Source organism: Indicator indicator, chromosome 1, assembly GCF_027791375.1.
Source record: "Indicator indicator isolate 239-I01 chromosome 1, UM_Iind_1.1, whole genome shotgun sequence".
Taxonomy (NCBI): domain Eukaryota; kingdom Metazoa; phylum Chordata; class Aves; order Piciformes; family Indicatoridae; genus Indicator; species Indicator indicator.
The window spans coordinates 59977050-59995626 of NC_072010.1; the positions used below are offsets into that span (position 1 = coordinate 59977050).

The 18577-nt window shown below is 38.2% G+C and overlaps 1 protein-coding gene across 1 annotated transcript; it reads left to right on the top strand.

Moving 5' to 3' along the window:
• Nucleotides 1–753: 753 nt before the first annotated feature.
• LOC128967124 (protein-lysine methyltransferase METTL21E-like) lies at nucleotides 754–17848 on the top strand. Its single transcript, XM_054381192.1, is given in 5 exon segments — nucleotides 754–878; nucleotides 2464–2573; nucleotides 12657–12814; nucleotides 15156–15273; nucleotides 16386–17848. Coding segments are annotated over 5 exon segments (936 nt in total). The 3' UTR covers nucleotides 16811–17848.
• The last annotated feature ends 729 nt before the right edge of the window (nucleotides 17849–18577 follow it).

Consider the following 18577-nt stretch of genomic DNA (forward strand, 5'->3'; position numbering starts at 1 on the left):
ACTATTACTGAATTTTGCTTTAGAAGTATAGATTGGGCTTGGGTGATGTGTTTAATAGTTTCTAAATGTAGAAAAGCGACCTTTAATTTTTTCTACCAACTACAGTAAAGCACAGAGACCTTCAGTCCTCTGTAGGGCTTGTTTAGTATTTTTATACAATAATATATTATTTTTCAGTGGCATCTAGAAAACCCAGATGAGGGTGAAGTCTAATTTTGCTAAAACCTGGGTAAACCAAGGCAGTTCATGTCCTGAATTGATTATAGTCTGAATGAGAGAAGTCCTACAGGTGTTTGTGTATGTTCCCAGGGTAAGTGGTTATGATCTGCTGAGTGAACGTATTGTATATACTGTTGTGCATATTTAACACATGTTGACAGCCATCTCCTGGGTTAAATCAGGCTAGAATTTTGGAGGTTGTGTGCCTTGCTACAGTTCTGCATTCCAATGTGAGCACACATTTAAATAGCCTTACCCCAAATGCACTCCTGTCCCTTTGTAAATTGTGCTCCATGCTTGGAAGACTGAAGAAAGATATTTACCTCTTTGGTCACTTTTAGCAGCAGTGAGTAGTTACTGTGCTGCTATCTTTTTGTGAAAAATACTCTGAAGGTGGTTGACTTTTGGTAGGAGCTCCCTTGACTGGGAGCTGTTGCAAAATCTTGTTTCCTTTACTTAAGGGACAGGGTGTGCAGTGCCCACTTTGTGATCGTGCTGCAGCTGTCAGGATTTATTACTGCTTCTGGTGTGAGGATGTTGGCAACACGTGACATGCTTCAGAGCACGTTTCTGCCTGGGACTGCCTGGGAGGGAAACAGCCAGGCAGATAAGGACTTTTCTGTTTGAATACCACCTCTGGAAAGCTGCAGAAGATCCAGGTAATGACGGCTAAAATGGGTTGGATGCTGGTGACCTTTCACTTGTCAGTGCCATTTGATCTAAATTACTTTGTATCATATACTTTAAACAGTGTAACTCAGCAACTGAATTGTTCTGCACTGTTTACTTGCTTATAGAACTCCTGAATTCCTATCTTTAAATACAGCAGGTTGTTGTGTAGTTCAGTGTACTGCAAAGATATTTCTAAAAGGGGGAGGAGGGATGGGGAAGAATGTGGAGGACCACAAAATACAAAGGCTTTCCCATTAAGAGTGGCTTTGTTAGTGCAACACTGCTTGTCCTTCAGACTGCAAGGAGACTGATTATTGTTATATTTATCTTCTAATGGGAAGAAAATGTGTCTTTTTTTGGTCCCTCTGAGCTAGGCACATGCTGACGGATGCGTGTAACATTTGCTGCTTAATGTTGCAGTAGTTTCTAATGCTGCTTGTTATTCTGAAGGTGTATACAAAGACTTCGAATCCCATTGAATTTCTTTTCTGTTCCCCACATACTGGTGGTACTACTGTTAAGTTCACAGATAAAAATAACAGCAGTACTTTTGTTCTACAAGTTACAGTGATGTGTAAAAGTCCCATAAGTTATTTCTCACCTTCAAAAAGGTTACTGGCTGCTGGCATTGTGATGATAAGGTTAAATATTAAGCCTGTATGCTTTTGCAGGGTTAAGCCAAGTGAGTATGATGCATCCTTTTCTAACAGGACAGGGCTGTCCTATACTGTCTTCTTTCATCTGAAGCCTTGAGAGGAAAACCCTCTTAAGGCATTCCACTTTGCAGTAGTTTTCTTGACATTCAGCATGTGTTTTTTCTTAGATAGAAATACTACTTCACTCATTGCCTTATTTGATTACATCCCTATTGGGTGTTTAGATGTTTGTAGATTATTTACTGTATGCTGTCTGTAAACATTCCTGCAAAAATCAGTCAAATTTCTGTATAACACTGCAAGAGTGTGTGTGAAATCAAAGGGCTTTTTAATGGTTGTAAAATATCAAGTGTTGAGACTATTCATTGTCTCTCTATTTTTTAATTCCCCCTCGCCCCCCGATGTCTTAAAATTGTATTGTCCTCTGTCATACTTTTGCTGCTTTTTTTCTCCTGGGTCTGCATGTTCTAGGCATGCCTGCATTCTGCTCTGCATGTTTTCTATAGCTCTGCTTCCTACTTATTATCATGTGCAAATTTTACGAATAGGTTGTTTCCTTCCCTTTAAATGAACGGATCCTTTTGGTGCATTTTTTTGCTTCTTTCAGACATTTATTGCTGCCTTTCCTTTCAATTGTTTATAAGCCTACCAACTATGATTTGAATGGATTCTAATTTTAAAATACCATAAAATAGTTTTAAACATTTATCAAAGCTCTTTTGAAAAACAACCAACCAACTTTTGGCTTGCCTTTTTCCCTCTTTGAGAATAGAACAATTGAACTAGTTTGCTGTTTCTGGTTCTTGCGCTTTGGATACTGTGAAAATTTATATATCTATGTGTCTTTATTATCAATAAAAGTGATTTTTTTTTTAAGTGTTATGTAGGGGAAAATAAATAAAGCCATTTTATTCAGGTGAGCTTATGTTTCTCTGTCCCAGGTTTTGAGGCATAGTATGGATTTGACACAATCACAACATCATCATTTACAAAATGATCTGGTAGGAGAATTGGGAAGACATGAAGGTAAAATGTTTCTTATTTCATCGATTTTCTTGTTACACTTAGGAATGTAGTTAAAGAAGGAATAAAGAACTAATTGTGTTGCTGACAATGAAATATATATATATACACACACACATATATATATTTTATAAGTGTTGTATTTATGGCACTTGTACAGAAAATGCAACAGATAGCGCTGTTGTAGTACTTTAGGTATGCAGTAAGTATCTGCTATATTGGCACACTCTGGTCCCAGCAGTTTCCTACCAGTGCCTGGCATCTTGCCTGCAACTGGTTCCAGAGAACGAAGCTGTAACTGCAGTCAAACTATTCAAAAGAGTTTGTTTGCAGGGTGTCAGTTAGGGAGAACTGGTTATTACAAGCTTGATTTCTGTTTAGACAACCTCAAGCCTAATCTTCAAATATCTTAAGGGGCTGTTGGCAGCTCTTTCTCTTACATGAGTTCATGGCTGCATGAACTTTAGGATCTTTCAGGATCCTAAAGCATCACAAGAAGTCTTTTTTTAGAGGTCACCAGGAGCATACAAGGTTTTAAGGCAAGTGCAGGTGTTATTTTGGGGTGGGGATCTAGTTTTTCAAAAGGAGAGTGGTTTTAAAAAGTATTTTAATTTTCATAATATTTTTTGTTTAAACCTAATCTGAGTCCTGGTCAATGTAGTCAGGTTTTTGAAGTTCTGCTTTTTTGAGAGAGCTCGGTGTCTGGTTTTGCTTTGCCACTTGTTCAACAAGGCAAAGTGGACTTTTGGGCATAATTGCAATACTTAGAACAAATTAATTGCTTATTGAAACTAACAATTGTTATTTTGCTTTCAAATACCTCTTTTTTTTTTTTTTTTTTTTTTTAAGTACCTCAAATTGCTGACCTTCTCTAGAAAGCTGGCATTGCAAAAGAAGATAGAAGACAGGGATCTCTGTAGATTGCTGTTCTACAAAGAACTGTTCAAGTGCCTTAATTTGGAGATCTTCTGTAATGCAATTTTTTCCCTATTGCATAATTCTAACTTGAACAAAGAGGTCAAGATGATCCTATGCAATGTAGTGTGATTATTGGGGGTAAGCATATCTAGAAGTATAAATATTAAAAGTAGAACTACTAAAGGCTGAAATGTTGATGACTGCCATTATGTATTCTTCAGTACACAAGGGCTGAGGTAAAGTTGCACAGGTATTTCTATGCTTCTGGAGGTCTGGCTCTCTAATATTGCTATGCCATGCTGGAGGGAAGAAGTGAGTCTGCATGTAATATTTTTAGCTATTGAATTATGAATATAAATTGAGTTCTGGGACATTAGGTCAATGAATGGAAAATTAGTTGGTAGGACAGAATGTTTAAATCAAACGCAGAAATATATTCCACTTAGCTAACAGAGTAACTGTGTCGATAGCAATAGCGGGCACTACTCTTGCATGTCTAGAAACACTAGTTTAAGAGGATGAGGAGACACAAATGGCAAATAGGATAGTTTCACAGCTTCATCTAACACCAGACTTTGGCATATTAAATTCCATGCCAGGTTCTGAAAGAGTGCTGAACCTACTGCATGGAGACTTACCTGCTCTATCACCCAATACTCGTGTCCTCTTTTTCATCTTTTTCCTCTATGACCTTCCCTATTTCCACTTCATTAACTTCACCTACCCAGTCTCAATCTCTCTTTCTCATAGTTTTTGTTCCAGTTCAGTTTCTCTGCAAGTTCTATTCTGAGCTTTTTAGATTTGATGCCTTTCCCTTTCCTTCTTAGTTCACCTGTCACAAGTTCTGCAGGTCAGAACTGGCTAAGCTTTTCTGGGATCAGATTCTGCCAATGCTGTCTTCATTCCTTGGCATACTAAATTACTTTACTACAGTTATAGTTGCATTATTTAAATTCACTCCAGAATAATTTTATCTCTGAGACAGGAGGAGAGCAAGTTTGCAAGGCATACTTGTCCTTGACACTCTGTCATCTCAATTCACTTGGCCAGGGCTCAGATTTTAATCCATAAATATCTGAGAAAATGCTGACCTTGTAACCTTCACATATCTCCTGGCATTTTAGAAGGGACACCCTCCTCATCTCGCTTGACAGATACCCTAACTGATGGCAATTTCTACCATCATTTCAAGTCTCTGGGTGGAATCCAGAAAGATGCCTTAAATGGGACATAGTTGGAATGAAGGCAATTGAGAACCAATCTAACCCTGTAACTTATAAATTAAGATATTCAGTCAGGAAGAGTGAGTGACTTCTCACTCCCTTCCCCACTGACACTTTTTCCATTGACTTTAAAGTGTTTACTACAAAATGTGAAAAACATCCTGAGACTGAAGCATAGAGCCCTAGTCTGCCTCTTCACAACTGAGTGCCAAATTAATAGTTGGATAAAGGAGGCCTGTATCTAGTGGAGTCCCTCAGGGGTCAGTACTGGGACTAATACTATTGAATATATTCATCAATAACCTGGATGAGGGAATAGAATGCACTGTCAGCAAGTTTGCCGATGACACAACACTGGGTGGAGTGGCTGACACACCAGAGGGTTGTGCTGCCATTCAGTGAGACTTAGGCTGGAGAGTGAGGCAGGGAGAAATTGAATGAAATTCAAAAAGAACAAGTGTAGAGTCTTGCACCTGGGAAAGAACAACCCCATGTATCAATGACCTGCTGGAGAGCAGTGAAGGGGAAAAAGACCTAGGAGACCTAGTGGATGGAAGGTTGACCATGAGCCAGCAACATGCTCTTGTGGCCAAGAAACCCAATGCTGTTCTGGACTGTATTAGAAGGGGTGTGGTCAGTAGGTCGAGAGAGGTTCTCCTCCTCCTCTACTCTGTTCTGGTGAGGCTGCATCTGGAATATCGTGTCCCCTGGGCCCCTCAATTCAAGAAGGACAGGGAACTGCTTGAGAGAGCCCAGGGCAGAGCCACAAAGATGATTAAGGGAATGGAATATCTTTCTTACGAAGAGAGACTGAGGAAGCTGGGGCTCTTCATCTTGGAGAAGAGGAGACTAAGGGGTGACTTCATTAAGGGGTGACCTCATTAATGTTTATAAATATGTAAAGGATGAGTGCCGAGAGGATGGAGTCAGGCTCTTCTTGGTGATGCCCAATAACAGGACAAGGGGCAATGGATAGAGGTTGAGGCATTGGAAGTTCCATGGAAACAAGAGGGTGATGGAACCCTGGAACAGGCTGCCCAGGGGGGTTGTGGAATCTCCCTCTCTGGAGATATTCAAGACCTTCCTGGAAGCCTTCCTATGTGATCTGGTATAGGTGATCCTGCTCTGATAGGTGGGTTGGACATCCCTTCCAGCCCCTAATATTCTGTGATTCTGTGTGATTTTCCTTGCTTGTTGCTCTCCTATCATGCCTTTTGTAGTCTTGGTTTCCTGATAGCTCACCTGTAGTAGTGGTGGAGGGGAGATGAAGCGTTTAGTTGTACAGTGGCTGCAACACATGCCTCAAGTGACTAATCTAATAGCCTTCTGTGATGGTGTGACTGAGTGGGTAGATAGAGGGAGAGCAGTGGATGTTGTCTAGCTTGACTTAAGCAACGTTTTGACATTGTCTCCCATAACATCCTTGTAGGCGAGCTCACATCTTTCTACTTTGTAGTAACAGCATTTCAATGGTATCTTAAGTGTTTCTCAACTGCCACATGAGAAAGGTGGTATGTTTGCATGGATTGGTGCTGTTAGGTTACTTTAAGGCCCTTTCCTTAAAGAGATATTCTAGAAATCCAGATTAATTGGTAGGGGAATCTTGGCAGGCATTTTGTTCAGTCCCTTCTCTTCCACTGACTGTGGTACCTGGTGTTTTCGGGCATGAAGTTACAAGGAAATGAGAGCTTTCAATGGCACGAACTCTGCTTGACCAGGCAAGATAAGAGATGTGAAAGATTAGACTAGACAGCATCTTACAGTGTGTAAATTACTCAACCAATGCCTCTCTATCTATCAGGAAATTGGCTGTTGGCCTTTTATAATGTACATTGGAGAATCTAATTTAAGAACGCAGTCTTCTCTTGTAGTCAAAGGAAAATAATTTAGTTATCTTTAGAGATAAATAATTGTTGAGCCTAGGCCTGAAGGTGTTTTCAATGACAGACAAACATGATGAAGTAACAAGGGAAGTACTTGGCACATTTGAATTCATTATACGTTCATGAGGCTACATGACTGCTGACTACACTTCTATTTTCAGCCTTCTAATTGTTTTGGATGACCTCTGAAGTGGATGAGACTGAGACATCAGTGGTGTGAATTGCAAATTGAGATGTGCCTCTCAAGCCTGTGTAAATACACAGACTGCACACTGTGAGCATATCCCTTTCCTCTTCTTGCCTTCTCATGCTCTGAGCTAAGTGTATCTTGTCCCTTGGCTGAGAAGAGGCTACTTGTAGGTGGCAGTTTTGTATTTCTGCATTTCAAAGTATAAAGTTTCAGGCATTATATTACTCTGATGTAGTATCTCAGATAATCAATATAATGTGCCTTGTCACTGCCATCACTTCAACAGGCTGAGCTTGTAATGAATATACTGGAATGTCTACACTCACATGATCATCTCCCTCTTTGTAGGTAGGGATGAAGTAAGGAAAAATTGACTGGCAGTTTAGATAACTGTTGGAACAGTATTTTGTTTTATATTCTCAGAAAGGTGTAGGTTACATCTGACTTCTAGAAAGTCAAGGGCATGATTAGATTTCTCACCTACTCCTTTTCTTTAACGGTCCTTAGGCTGTAATGGATTGAATAAGTAATAAGTGGAATGAAAAAAAGATACTAAAGTGATACCACTTGGAATTTGGAGGCTATTGTGTGTATGTTTCCATGGAGCCATCTATAACACTTACAAGACCAAGGCTGTGATGTCAGTAGCTCAGTAAAAACTGTGAGACTACAAACTGCCTTAAAATTGGAACCCAGTGTAGATTTGGTGTAAACTTCTGAGCCATTGGAAATAGCCAGATAGATGTGCAGGGCTACCTTCTGCTGATACCTATCAGTACAGTAATGTAACTCTGCCACGGTCGTCTCTTGTGGTTACAGAACTGGTTGCAGATTTGTTCCCTTGCTGACCTTTCTGCAGGTATCTTCTTGACATTGGGATATATAGATAGCTATTTTATACATATATATATATACACACATGTATATAATAGCTGTAATGCATATTATGCAATATATATAAAACATATATGCATATATAAAATGCATATCAACTCTTTACTTGGAATGACTCCAGTTTTGTGTGTCCACAGAGGGGATATCTAAAGAGCCCTGGCTACCATGAAGACTTAGTACTTTCTCTCAAGCATTACTCAATCAATAACATCAGGACAGATAGTACTCCTGTATACGTCAAACTCAGGGGTAGTTGCTGAGAAGTCTTAAAGAAACCTTGTACATCTTCACAGCTGTTGATACACGGTTTTTAAAATATTTGTCAGTACAAGTCTGAATGGTAATTTTTCAGTCTAAACTCTACAGGTAAGAATATACTGCTTCTGAAGAAGGGAGAGTATGTTGTTGCAGAGCTGAACTTTGTTAGGTCAGGTTCATGCTGAAGGCTTGGATTTCATTCCTTTTGCCAAGTGGAGAATATCCATCAAAGCCACAGAAGCAGATGACTGGGTCTTATTTCCTTATCACCTTAGGCTGTGACACCATTTGACCTCAAGAGATTAGGAAGGACAAAGCCAGCACCTGAAAGAGACTAATCTGTATTTTTCACTGTAGGTTGTTTTTGTGAATTCATTGAGTGAAACTATTGTTTCTGAATTAATGCTGTCCTAATTCATTAGCAGAGTACTTGGAGAATGTTTTATTACTCTCTGTGCCATTTGTTAAGTGGATCTGAAAATGGAGATATTGACTGCTACTATATTCTTCACAGTTTTTATGTAGCAAGTTCATCTGACTTCCTTTTTTAGCCACATTTTTATTCAGGTATCTGGACAGTGTTGTTTGTTTTTTTTTTTTTTAATATAATTTAAATTCAACCCCATTGTCTTTTCTGCTTTTCCTGCATTTTAAGTGCTGTTCAACAGTGCTTGTTTCCATTCCCTTCTTATTCTGTGGAGAATGCATTAATGTAGGCAGTATCATTAGTTATTCAGTGAGAGATTTAGCATATGCTACCAGTTAAAGGAGACACCCAACTGAATTTTGAGGCTATTGTTTCTGGATGGAGCTGTATACTCACGAACATGATTTTGTGTGGCAATTGATATAAAAGCAACAGCTGATCATGTAGCACCTTTCTAAACACGTACTATTTCTACTCATTCTAAGCAAAAAGTGAGTATGTGAAGATAGACTGAGGCCCACTGTGATTTTCTTCATTGTTAAAGAATGTATGGTTTGCAACTTGATCCATTCTGACCTGGTCTGTCTCCTGTTATTTTCCGTCTACTTTCCCTTTCCCACTTGGACTTCTTTAACTCTGTCACAGCAGAATTTGTGTCCTTTTCTTTCTTTAGATTTTGCTCTAATAACATGTGTTTCTCTAACCTGCCACTGGCTTCACAGCTCCAGTCTTCCACACAATTTAACATGTCTCTTTGGTAATCTATGTCTGCATTTTAGTTGTAATAACAATGATAGCTTTGCCTTTGAGAATGATGTTTATGCTGTTTTCTTAATGATGTGGTTGATTGAGTGCAAGATGTCAGCAGTGTATGCCTTTTCTCCCTCAGCCCTGATATTAACTTAAAATCAAGGAAGTTCAAAGAATGTAATCCAAAGATGTTAGACTTTTACAATAAACAATACTTTACCTGAAATCTTTGCAAGAACACTGTAAAAAATTAGCTTATTAGGAAGAAAGTCTTAATGAAATTAAAGACATTCAAATCCTATTTCAAGAAGAATTTAGGCCATCTATAGTTGAGAACTTATTTGTGAACACAGTCTCAAGACCAAAGGAACATTATTTTTTTCACTAAAAATTAATCTCAATTTTTATTTTATCTGAACAGGATCAGGCTGTCTCATCTTAATGTAAGCAATATCCTAGCACCTGAAACTCTGGGAGTTTCTGTTTCTACATGTTCATGCAAAGAGATGAATAGGCTGAAGAAGGTCATATGCCACTTCCATGCCTCTCCAAATCACAGAAGAGGAGTGAGGGCAAACATACCTGGTCAAACCTAGGCAAATGAGGGTGGGAGAAACCAGTCCTAGCAGACCTTTAAGTTTTGATAGTTTAGTATGTCTACTTTACTAGTATCACTGGAAATGCCCATTTTGCTCCTCCATTCTTACAAGAATCAACAACGAGACTAGTGAAGCCTCCTCTTCTTTTGCCTGACTCTATTGTATTAATAAGTAATATCTTATGGTCTTAAAATGTTAAAATCCATTCATTGAGTCACAGTTCCAAGATATTTTTCTTCCTGAATTGAAGAATATTGACTAACACAGAGATAAACACTTCCAAGAGAATAATTTCCTATCAGCCTTTTATATGTCATCACTTAACTAGTTTGATCAAAGTACCAGCAGAACTTTCTTAGAATTTGGTATTAAAAAACTTCATCTCACTTGTATTTTGCTTACTCTGATAACAATTATCTTCTTGTTTCGAAGACTTCCCATCAATTCATTATTTCTCTGTTCTGACTGCTCTGATAACAGTTACAGAAAAAATTAGCTTCCTTCTTTTTGTACAGTTTCACAAAAAGTTCAGTTATTCTGAAAGGTACAAAGAGGAAAATAGAAAAGTGCCTTTTTCAGTATGATGGGAAACCTGTAAGTAAATAAGCAAATCTGGCTAAAAGTCTGCACTCCTTATGTTGTCAGCATTCTTTGTTAGAATCATTAGCATCCTGGTCCTGCTAAAATTTCTGACTAGTGTTTTGAAAACTGTCTGTTATATGATGTCTCTGATAAAACCCATACTCTTTTCGATTCTCCACAAGAGTAAGATCTTCTTAAGACGATAATATAAAAATTATACAAACTTCTCTAAATAACCCACCTGTGGAGTTACCAGAGTGATGTGATGGTTAAAGACTTAAGTGGTGATATTAATTAGTAGATCTGGGATTCTTCTTTCAGGGGTGTGGAAAGTTTAGCTCAGGTAGGGAGCAGGGGCTTACAAACTCTGTTAGCATAGGTGCTACGCAAGCCTTAGGATTGCTGATAACGCAGGGAATAGATGGGAAGTGTTTGTTGATCACTAGAGGGGTAATTGTAATACTGTGAAAGTAGTATAAGTCTTCTGAAAGAAGCTTTGTAAATTAACACATAATAAGTTAATGCTTCTCAAAAAATTGGATCCAAAACAGATGTCAAGGGAGGAAAAAAGTCAAGAAAAATGGTTGTAATAGGAAAGTAATAAAAGGAATAGCTTTTTTTCCCTTCCAAACTAGTACTGATTGCAGAACAAGATCAGACTGCTCTAAGCAATCAGAGAAGATTAAAACCAGGCTATATCCGGTATGCCTGTAAAAAGGATGATATAATAAATAGACTTACAATATATGTAATAAGACAGCTTCATAAGAAAAGATTAATTTTGCCCTGAAGCAGCATTTCTCTGACACTTAAGTCATGTTTGTGCAGAGTTTCCTGCTTGCAGGCACAATGATGCATATGTTTTCTCTCAACACTACAGGCTTGCAGAAGATACTTGGTTTTTTAACTTTTAGATTATGTCTTGGTGTCAGCATACTACAACTGAACATGAAAATTTTTGCTTCTTTTTGTCCTTGTTTGTTGCCATTGTATAGTTTCCTTTAATGCTTAGAGTAAGTTGACTTTCAAGTTTAAAGCAGTGGCTAATGATCCCGAACATCTTCCTGATGTGTTTTGCTTGGTATCATCTCTTTCTTTGTTCACCCTTGCTTTTGTTCCTTGATCCTTTTGTCAGAAGGAAGGGAGAGAGACTTCGTCAATAGATTATGGCAATGAAAATACTGAGGCATATGGCAGAGCAAATGACAACACTTGAGGTCATAAAGTCCTGTGACTCCAGTGATTTGAGGTGGAAAAAAATCTGAAGAATTTTTGGTAGACTAATGTGGTTTGTGCTGATGACAAAAACAGACAATGTTTTAGTTTTTAAACTGGGCCTGGAGTTTTCCTGCAGATCCTGGTCTTAGTATCTGTGATGGTAACTGCAGGCTTCATACAGAAACTTTGCTTTGGACGAGATGGCAACCCAGTTATCCAAATCTCTAGCATGCTTTCTAGATGTAGCTTGTAAACATGCTTTCCTTTAGCAAATTTGCTGAGAGATTATTTGGCTGTGAAAGCAAATGTCCTGTGAAAACTTGGAATGATTCTAGGCTTTGCTGAGAAAATGTTCTGGACAGCTTCACTTTTTCTTTTTTCCTTCTGTAACATCGTGGTGCAGCTTTGTGTGATGATGGCAAAACTGAAGCTGGCTTGGTATTCAGCTGAAAAAGAATGAATCCTCTCCTGTTAGAAGAGTTATCCAGGATTATGTTAGCTATCATAAATATCCTTTGCTTAGCAACAGCGATGGCATTCAGGGTATCAAGCCAACTGGAAAGAATCCCTGTGACAGGGCTCTTTTGGAGTGGGTGGATAAGCTTTCCTGACAACGCTACTGCTTTCTCTCCTATCTGTCATAATTTGCGTTGCTAAGATCTGTTTCACAAGTTTTGTGACAGACTTATAAATGATACTGTGGCTTCTTTTGTTTACTGTCAAAAAGAACCATAACATGGGGAAAGGGAACAGTAAAAGGATACGGACAAAAATAAAAAGCCTCGGCAGATAACACCATCAATGTCTGTACTTGGGCAGCTGCTCTTAAAAGGTGAAAGAAGTTAAAAAATTTCATTTGGATTGCTGAAATGGAAAGCAATATATGGCAACGTTTCAGTTCTTTACTTTTTATGAGCTTGACTTCTTCTTCAAAAAGGAAAGAAATTGTTTAGTCATAGACTGAAAAATTAAATTAGAATTCAGGAGACTTCCCATGTACCACGCTAACCATTGATGGTGAAATGTATTTTTATTCACAGGCATAATTCAAATTCTTGCTTCAAAATCAGATTTTCAATATCAATTGGTAGTTTCATTGTCAATTCACTCAGCCTGTTTGACCTTTTACGCTTTTTGTTTCCAGGGGAAGAAGAAGATGAACAGATAGTTGCAGAAATCATGAAAAGGCGTTTTTTTCCTGCTCTTTTAACTCATAGGACCTGGGAAGGCTTTCACTTTGTTGGCCACGAGATAAGAATTACAGAAGCCACTGATTGTTACGGAGCAGTCGTCTGGCCATCGGTACAATATTTACGCAATATTGTTGTTGTTTTAAATTTGGAGTCTTCTAGCACTTTTAATTTCTTTTGCATGATAAGTATGTTTCATGTGTTATAAACCCAATGAAAAGATTCTGTGCCTTTCTATCTCCATTCTGCAAATCTCAAACTTGGATTTAGCCTGATTTCCTATGGATTCCTGGTTCTTAAAGCTTAAATTTCTTGTTTGTGACCCTATGACACAAAATGTGATCTTGTGTCTCCTTCTCACCCGTTAGTAACTTTGGACCCCATTGGCCAGTTACAAGCATATTTTAAAAATACTGACAGTTGTATATCAGGCAGAACCAGGTTGCAGAAATGGCTGTGATCAGAGCTCACAAGGTATTAGCATTCATAGAAGCTACTCAACCTGCTCATGTAAGAAACGAATTGTAAACAGGGAGACCTAGGAATAGGTTCACCAGGAGCTTTCAAGTTTTTTAAATGGCCAGAAAACTATTGGGAGAGAGCCACTGTCCTTGGTTCTTGGTATAAGACCTATCAACATAATCACCATGCAAAGGGCCATCTTCAAGGTTTTGAATCTGTGCAAAGCAGGTTATCTGGCTCTTTTGAAATAATCACCAGTGAAAGAAAGGACTGCAGTCAGGAGGTGCCATGATGCACTATTGACACTTGCGGTATTCAGAGAATATCCATTAAACAGAATCATCTCCAGGAGGGCCTACAGGAGGGAGAGAATTAAAACCCAGGAGGCTCCATTTATATTCAGTGGTATCAACCTCCTAGGACTATGCCATTTTGGAGAAGTATGGCCACAATTCAGATGAAGAAAGTTATTGTACTCTGCTGTTTCAAACTCTAGACAATTTTCTTTGTCTTAGCAGACCTGGACTCAAGGAAGGGTTGATTGACTGTCAATTATCCAATTATCCTGATAAAATCATGGGCTATACTGAAAAGCTCCTGTGGTGTTGGGGTTTTGTTTGTTTTTATTTGTTTGTGGTTTTGTGTGGGGGTTTCTGTGTTGTGGGGTTTTTTGTTGTTGTTGGATGTGGGGTTTTTTGTGCTTTTTTATTGCCTGTTTGGTGTTTGTTTTTTTGTTTGTTTGTCTGTTTTTATTTTTTTTTTCTGGAAGAGTTTAGCCAGTTTCACTGTGGAAGGAAGGCAACCCTTCTGTCAGTGTCTCTTCATGCTCTCCCTTCTTGTGCCATTCAGCAGTATTTGAACTCTTCAAAAAGAAAGAGGTCAGCCAAATTTTTTAGGAGGGCAGAAACATTAGGGAAAATAAAGTTTCGGTGTGTTTCATTGAAAAGAAGACAGATCTCAAAGTTTCCCTAATTTAACTCACAGAATTTTTGATCCTACCATCCAGTTTCTACAACAGAATATGGCAAAACTCTGGAGAAAGAAATTACAGGAATATATGGAACTAGCAGGAAATCTTCATATAATATGTTTTTAAATGTCAGTCAAACATCATGCAAAATCTTTGGGAGCCTGGCTTTAATTAGTCCTGGTGCTTAGAGATGTATTTTTATATATATTTATAAATTTGTTGATTATGACATATATGGAAGCTTGCATAAAAGACCCTACTCTTTTTGCTCTGAATCAAGAGGTAGAAAGTGAAAACATTTGAATTTCTAGCATGTTAACATTGGGTCAACAGTCTTCCTATTTCACTAGTCAGTATGAGATGGGGCAGAAAAGCTGAAGAAGCTTCGTTATCACAATATATAAATGCATGTATAAGGAGTGTGTTGTAGTGGGCTCTTTTTAGCTTGGGTTGCTAAAAAAGGTTTACTAAGCTTAACAAGGTAAGCACATAGACACCATAAATAAACTGAACTGGAAGAAAAGGGGTAAATTGATTGGTACCTTTTTAATCATTGTGGTAATTAATTATTGTTAGAAATAATGAACTATTAAAGGAGACTAACAAGGGTTATTGTGGATTTTCTCTCACAAGCAGTCCTTATATCAAGATGTCTTTGTGAAGGACATGTTTTAACTCAACCAGAAGCAAGTGCAGCTATAAGCAGGAATTGCTGATTGGAATTTCATACCTCATGTTATGCAGCATGACAGATGAGATAATTGCAATTGTTCCTTTTGGCTGTAATTGCTTTGCAAGCCTATACTGAGGCATGATGTAGCATTTATTTTGTCAACCTATAGAGCACAAAAATCATAGAAAGCTGTGATCCTTTAAAGACAGCACTTGAATGAATATTGCATGAATTATTGAACAGACAAGATTTTTTTTTTTTGCATGCTTTTAAATTACAATATATAGTTAGTGAAGGGATTTATTTCATTTATTTGTTCAGTATGTTCATGGATTCCCTCCCCTACAGGCTCTTGTTCTGTGTTATTTTTTGGAAACTAATTCTAAACAATACAATTTGGTTGACAAAAATGTGATTGAAATTGGAGCTGGAACTGGGTTGGTCTCCATAGTAGCCAGTTTACTGGGTGAGTACATATCATTGCTCTTGTGCTCTTGGAAACATCTCTCAGATGAATATTGGAGGACAAAGGAAGTGGCTTAGTTCTTCTAAAAGCTGTGAATGTACACATAATAAAGCAGGGCCCAGCAGGTGATGTTGTCATTGGCAGTGTTAAACAGAGGACCAAAATAAGAAACCGATTCTCTGCCAGAGGCTTGACCCAGTGTCCTCTAGAAGCACCTTTGCTGAATTCAGAAGGATATGACTTGGGTCCCAGGAGCACCAGTACCAGGAAGCTAAAGAGAATAAACTTGCAAATTTGAAGGCTGATTTTCCAAGATTATGAGGTGTGGCTGCTTTAGAATGGCTTTGGAAGAAGGAATTGAAGTTTATCTGAAGTAAACCTGAGATAACTAAAGCATTAAGCAGGATCAGAAGCCAAGTATGGGCCCTAGGAATTGCAACAGTTTAAAGACAAGTTGAAACCATCCAAATATAGACTTCTGCCTCAGGCCAATTTCCAGAATATCAGTGGCAACCAGACGAAACCAGATGAAGGTAAGACCAATGCATCGCCTTCCGCTGACCAAGCATCTCTTGGATGCCAGGCCACTTTCTTTCCATTTGTATTCAGCACTTTTTTTCCAGCATTGAATTAGCAGCTTGCTTTTTCTGCTACAGATGTTGTGCTTTCTCTCATGGTAGTTCAATTCTTCCTCAAGAGTCATCCAGATTAGTGACTTCTGCATTTTAACAGAATTTTAGCTTTTTGTAGCCTGAGAAAGCTTCTTCCTGGGTCAAAAACAAAGAATCTGAGGCCATGCTTTAAATCTCATGCTGTTGTCTTGGAGTCAGTAACTGGAATTCTTCAATCCCTAGTTGCTCACTGTGCTTTTAACCAATATGATATCAAGATGAAGTAAGTATCTGATTTCTCCCCAGCTGTATTTAGATGGAAATCTGTGGAGGATAACTACTGGGAGTGAATATTTTAAGCACAACAGCTAAGAGCTATTGGAAGCATTTACATTCTTCTCTGTGAGAGCTATCTGGTAAAATCAGTGGTTTTTGTGAATGGGCTTTTACTGAAGTCTGGAAATATATTCAAAGGTTATGTTTGTTTTCTCCCTGTCACAGGAGCACTAGTTACTGCCACGGATTTGCCGGAACTTCTGGGAAACCTTCAGCACAATGTTCTCCAAAATACAAAGCTGAAATGCAAGCACCAGCCTTGTGTTAAGGAATTGTCTTGGGGAACTGACTTAGAAAAGAACTTTCCTAGGTCCTCCTGTCACTTTGACTACATTATGGCTGCTGATGTAGTTTACCACCATCCTTTCCTTGATGAACTACTCGTAACATTTGATCACTTATGCAAGAAGGACACTGTTATTCTTTGGGCTATGAAATTTAGATTTGACAAAGAAAACCAATTTGTGGGCAGATTTCAGGCACTGTTTGACTTAGAAGTGATTTCTAATTTCCCCAGTTTGAACATAACCTTGTATAAGGCAATGAGGAAAGGTAGAATGAAAGACAGACCTTCCAAACCAACAGACTGAAAACAAGGTACAGGGAGGTGACAGTTTCTGCTCTTCTGCAGCTTCTTTCCTTTTGACCAATTTTTGTATTAGTAAATGCTAACATCTGCATGAGTAACATTTCTAGAGAAATCTAAAACAAAACATAAATTCCCAGTGCATCCCTAACAAATCCCTCAATTCAATTTGCCATTAGTTTTGTACACAAAATAAATGTATCTCTGATGCTTTCTTGACTTTTATGTACTAAGCTGACAGCACTAATAAGACTTACCATTATGCTTACAGGTTGTGCAATGAGTATTTACAATATATTCCAGTTGCATCTTTGAAAGTCTTCTAAGATCAAATGATTACTTAAAACTTTAGACTATGATATATCTTTGCATTTAAAATCTGTGGTGTTAAATTTGATCTTTCTCTATTCTCACTGTTGTGTAAATCCTTTCAGCAGCCTTTATATTAAATTTGACTAAATTAGCTGACAGCCCTCCCCCAACTCCCCCTTGTCCCCCTTTGGGAAATATGTTGTCAAATAAGGGGACAGAATATATCAGTTATCCTTTGATTTATTTATTATATTTTCTTCCCGTTTAAGTTTTTATTTAGATTTAGGGATTCTTCAACAGAAAACTGTGCATGAAGGAGTTAAATGGTTTGTTGCTTGAAAAAAGCCTTGGGTAAAAAGACTACAGCATATCACTAATTACCCTTTACAAAGACTTAAAATTCTTGAAGGTTTGCTCCTCCGAAAATAAACAGTCATCTGGACATCATGGAACAACAATGGAAAACTGACGGTGGCCATCAAGAGAGGAGTTTTGCACTGCTGGTTGGTGGGGACTGGAAGTAGAAAACTAAGTCAGTCTGACATGGTGTGGCTGAGGCATGGGCAGGCTTAGGTGTTTTTTGTTTGGTTGGTTGGTTGGTTTTTTGTAATATGGACAAACAAAATACTTCTAATCACTCAGGATTCTGTGTTCCTGTTTTCAGTGCTCAGATTAGTGTCCCTGAAAGGCTATAAATGAACTATATTTTGGGAAGATTAATAAAATAATCTTTTTGCACATCCCATATTTTTTGATTTAATTTGAGTGTGAGACCTTCAAGTTCCTCATAGGTTAGAGAAGAAAACCTGACTCATGCTACTGTCCAGGCAGAGTTTTATCACCTCTGCTGTAGCAGGCAGTAACTCTAGTAATATGAGGACTGTAATGACTGTCAATCTTTATCTTTTTAGCTCCTATTTGTATTCCCTCCAGGAGTTTTTCACTTGTTGCCAGATCTGATAGATTTTTTTTTTATGGTGATGTCCAGAACATATCAGTTGTTTGGACCTCTTCTTGTGACAGGTGCATGTTACTTATTTACTCTGATGCTTGGCACAAATATGAGGCTAAACTATGACAAATGACTGGTATAACTGAAATGTACTCTTACTCCCAGCTGAACATTTGGTGTTCTTGGGACAAAGGGGTACAGTATGAGAGCTGAAGTGTTGAAGAAAGAAGAGTCTGAGCTGCCAACCTTCTCCAGTGCGATACCATGTATGAAAGTAGGTGGTTAAAAGAATTCTGGGGGGAGGAAGATGGAGATGTAAGAGAAAAGGATTATAATGAGAAAGTGAGATGGAGGAAGAGAAAGAAGTGGCAACAGCAAGACAGATTTCAAAAAGTGTTAGGAATCATAGTGCAAGGGTAGACCATCTTTCTGGATACTGATTATAAGGGGAGCATTCCTGGTGGGTCTTGTAGAATGACTCCGTAATAATACCGGAGCAATCAGTAT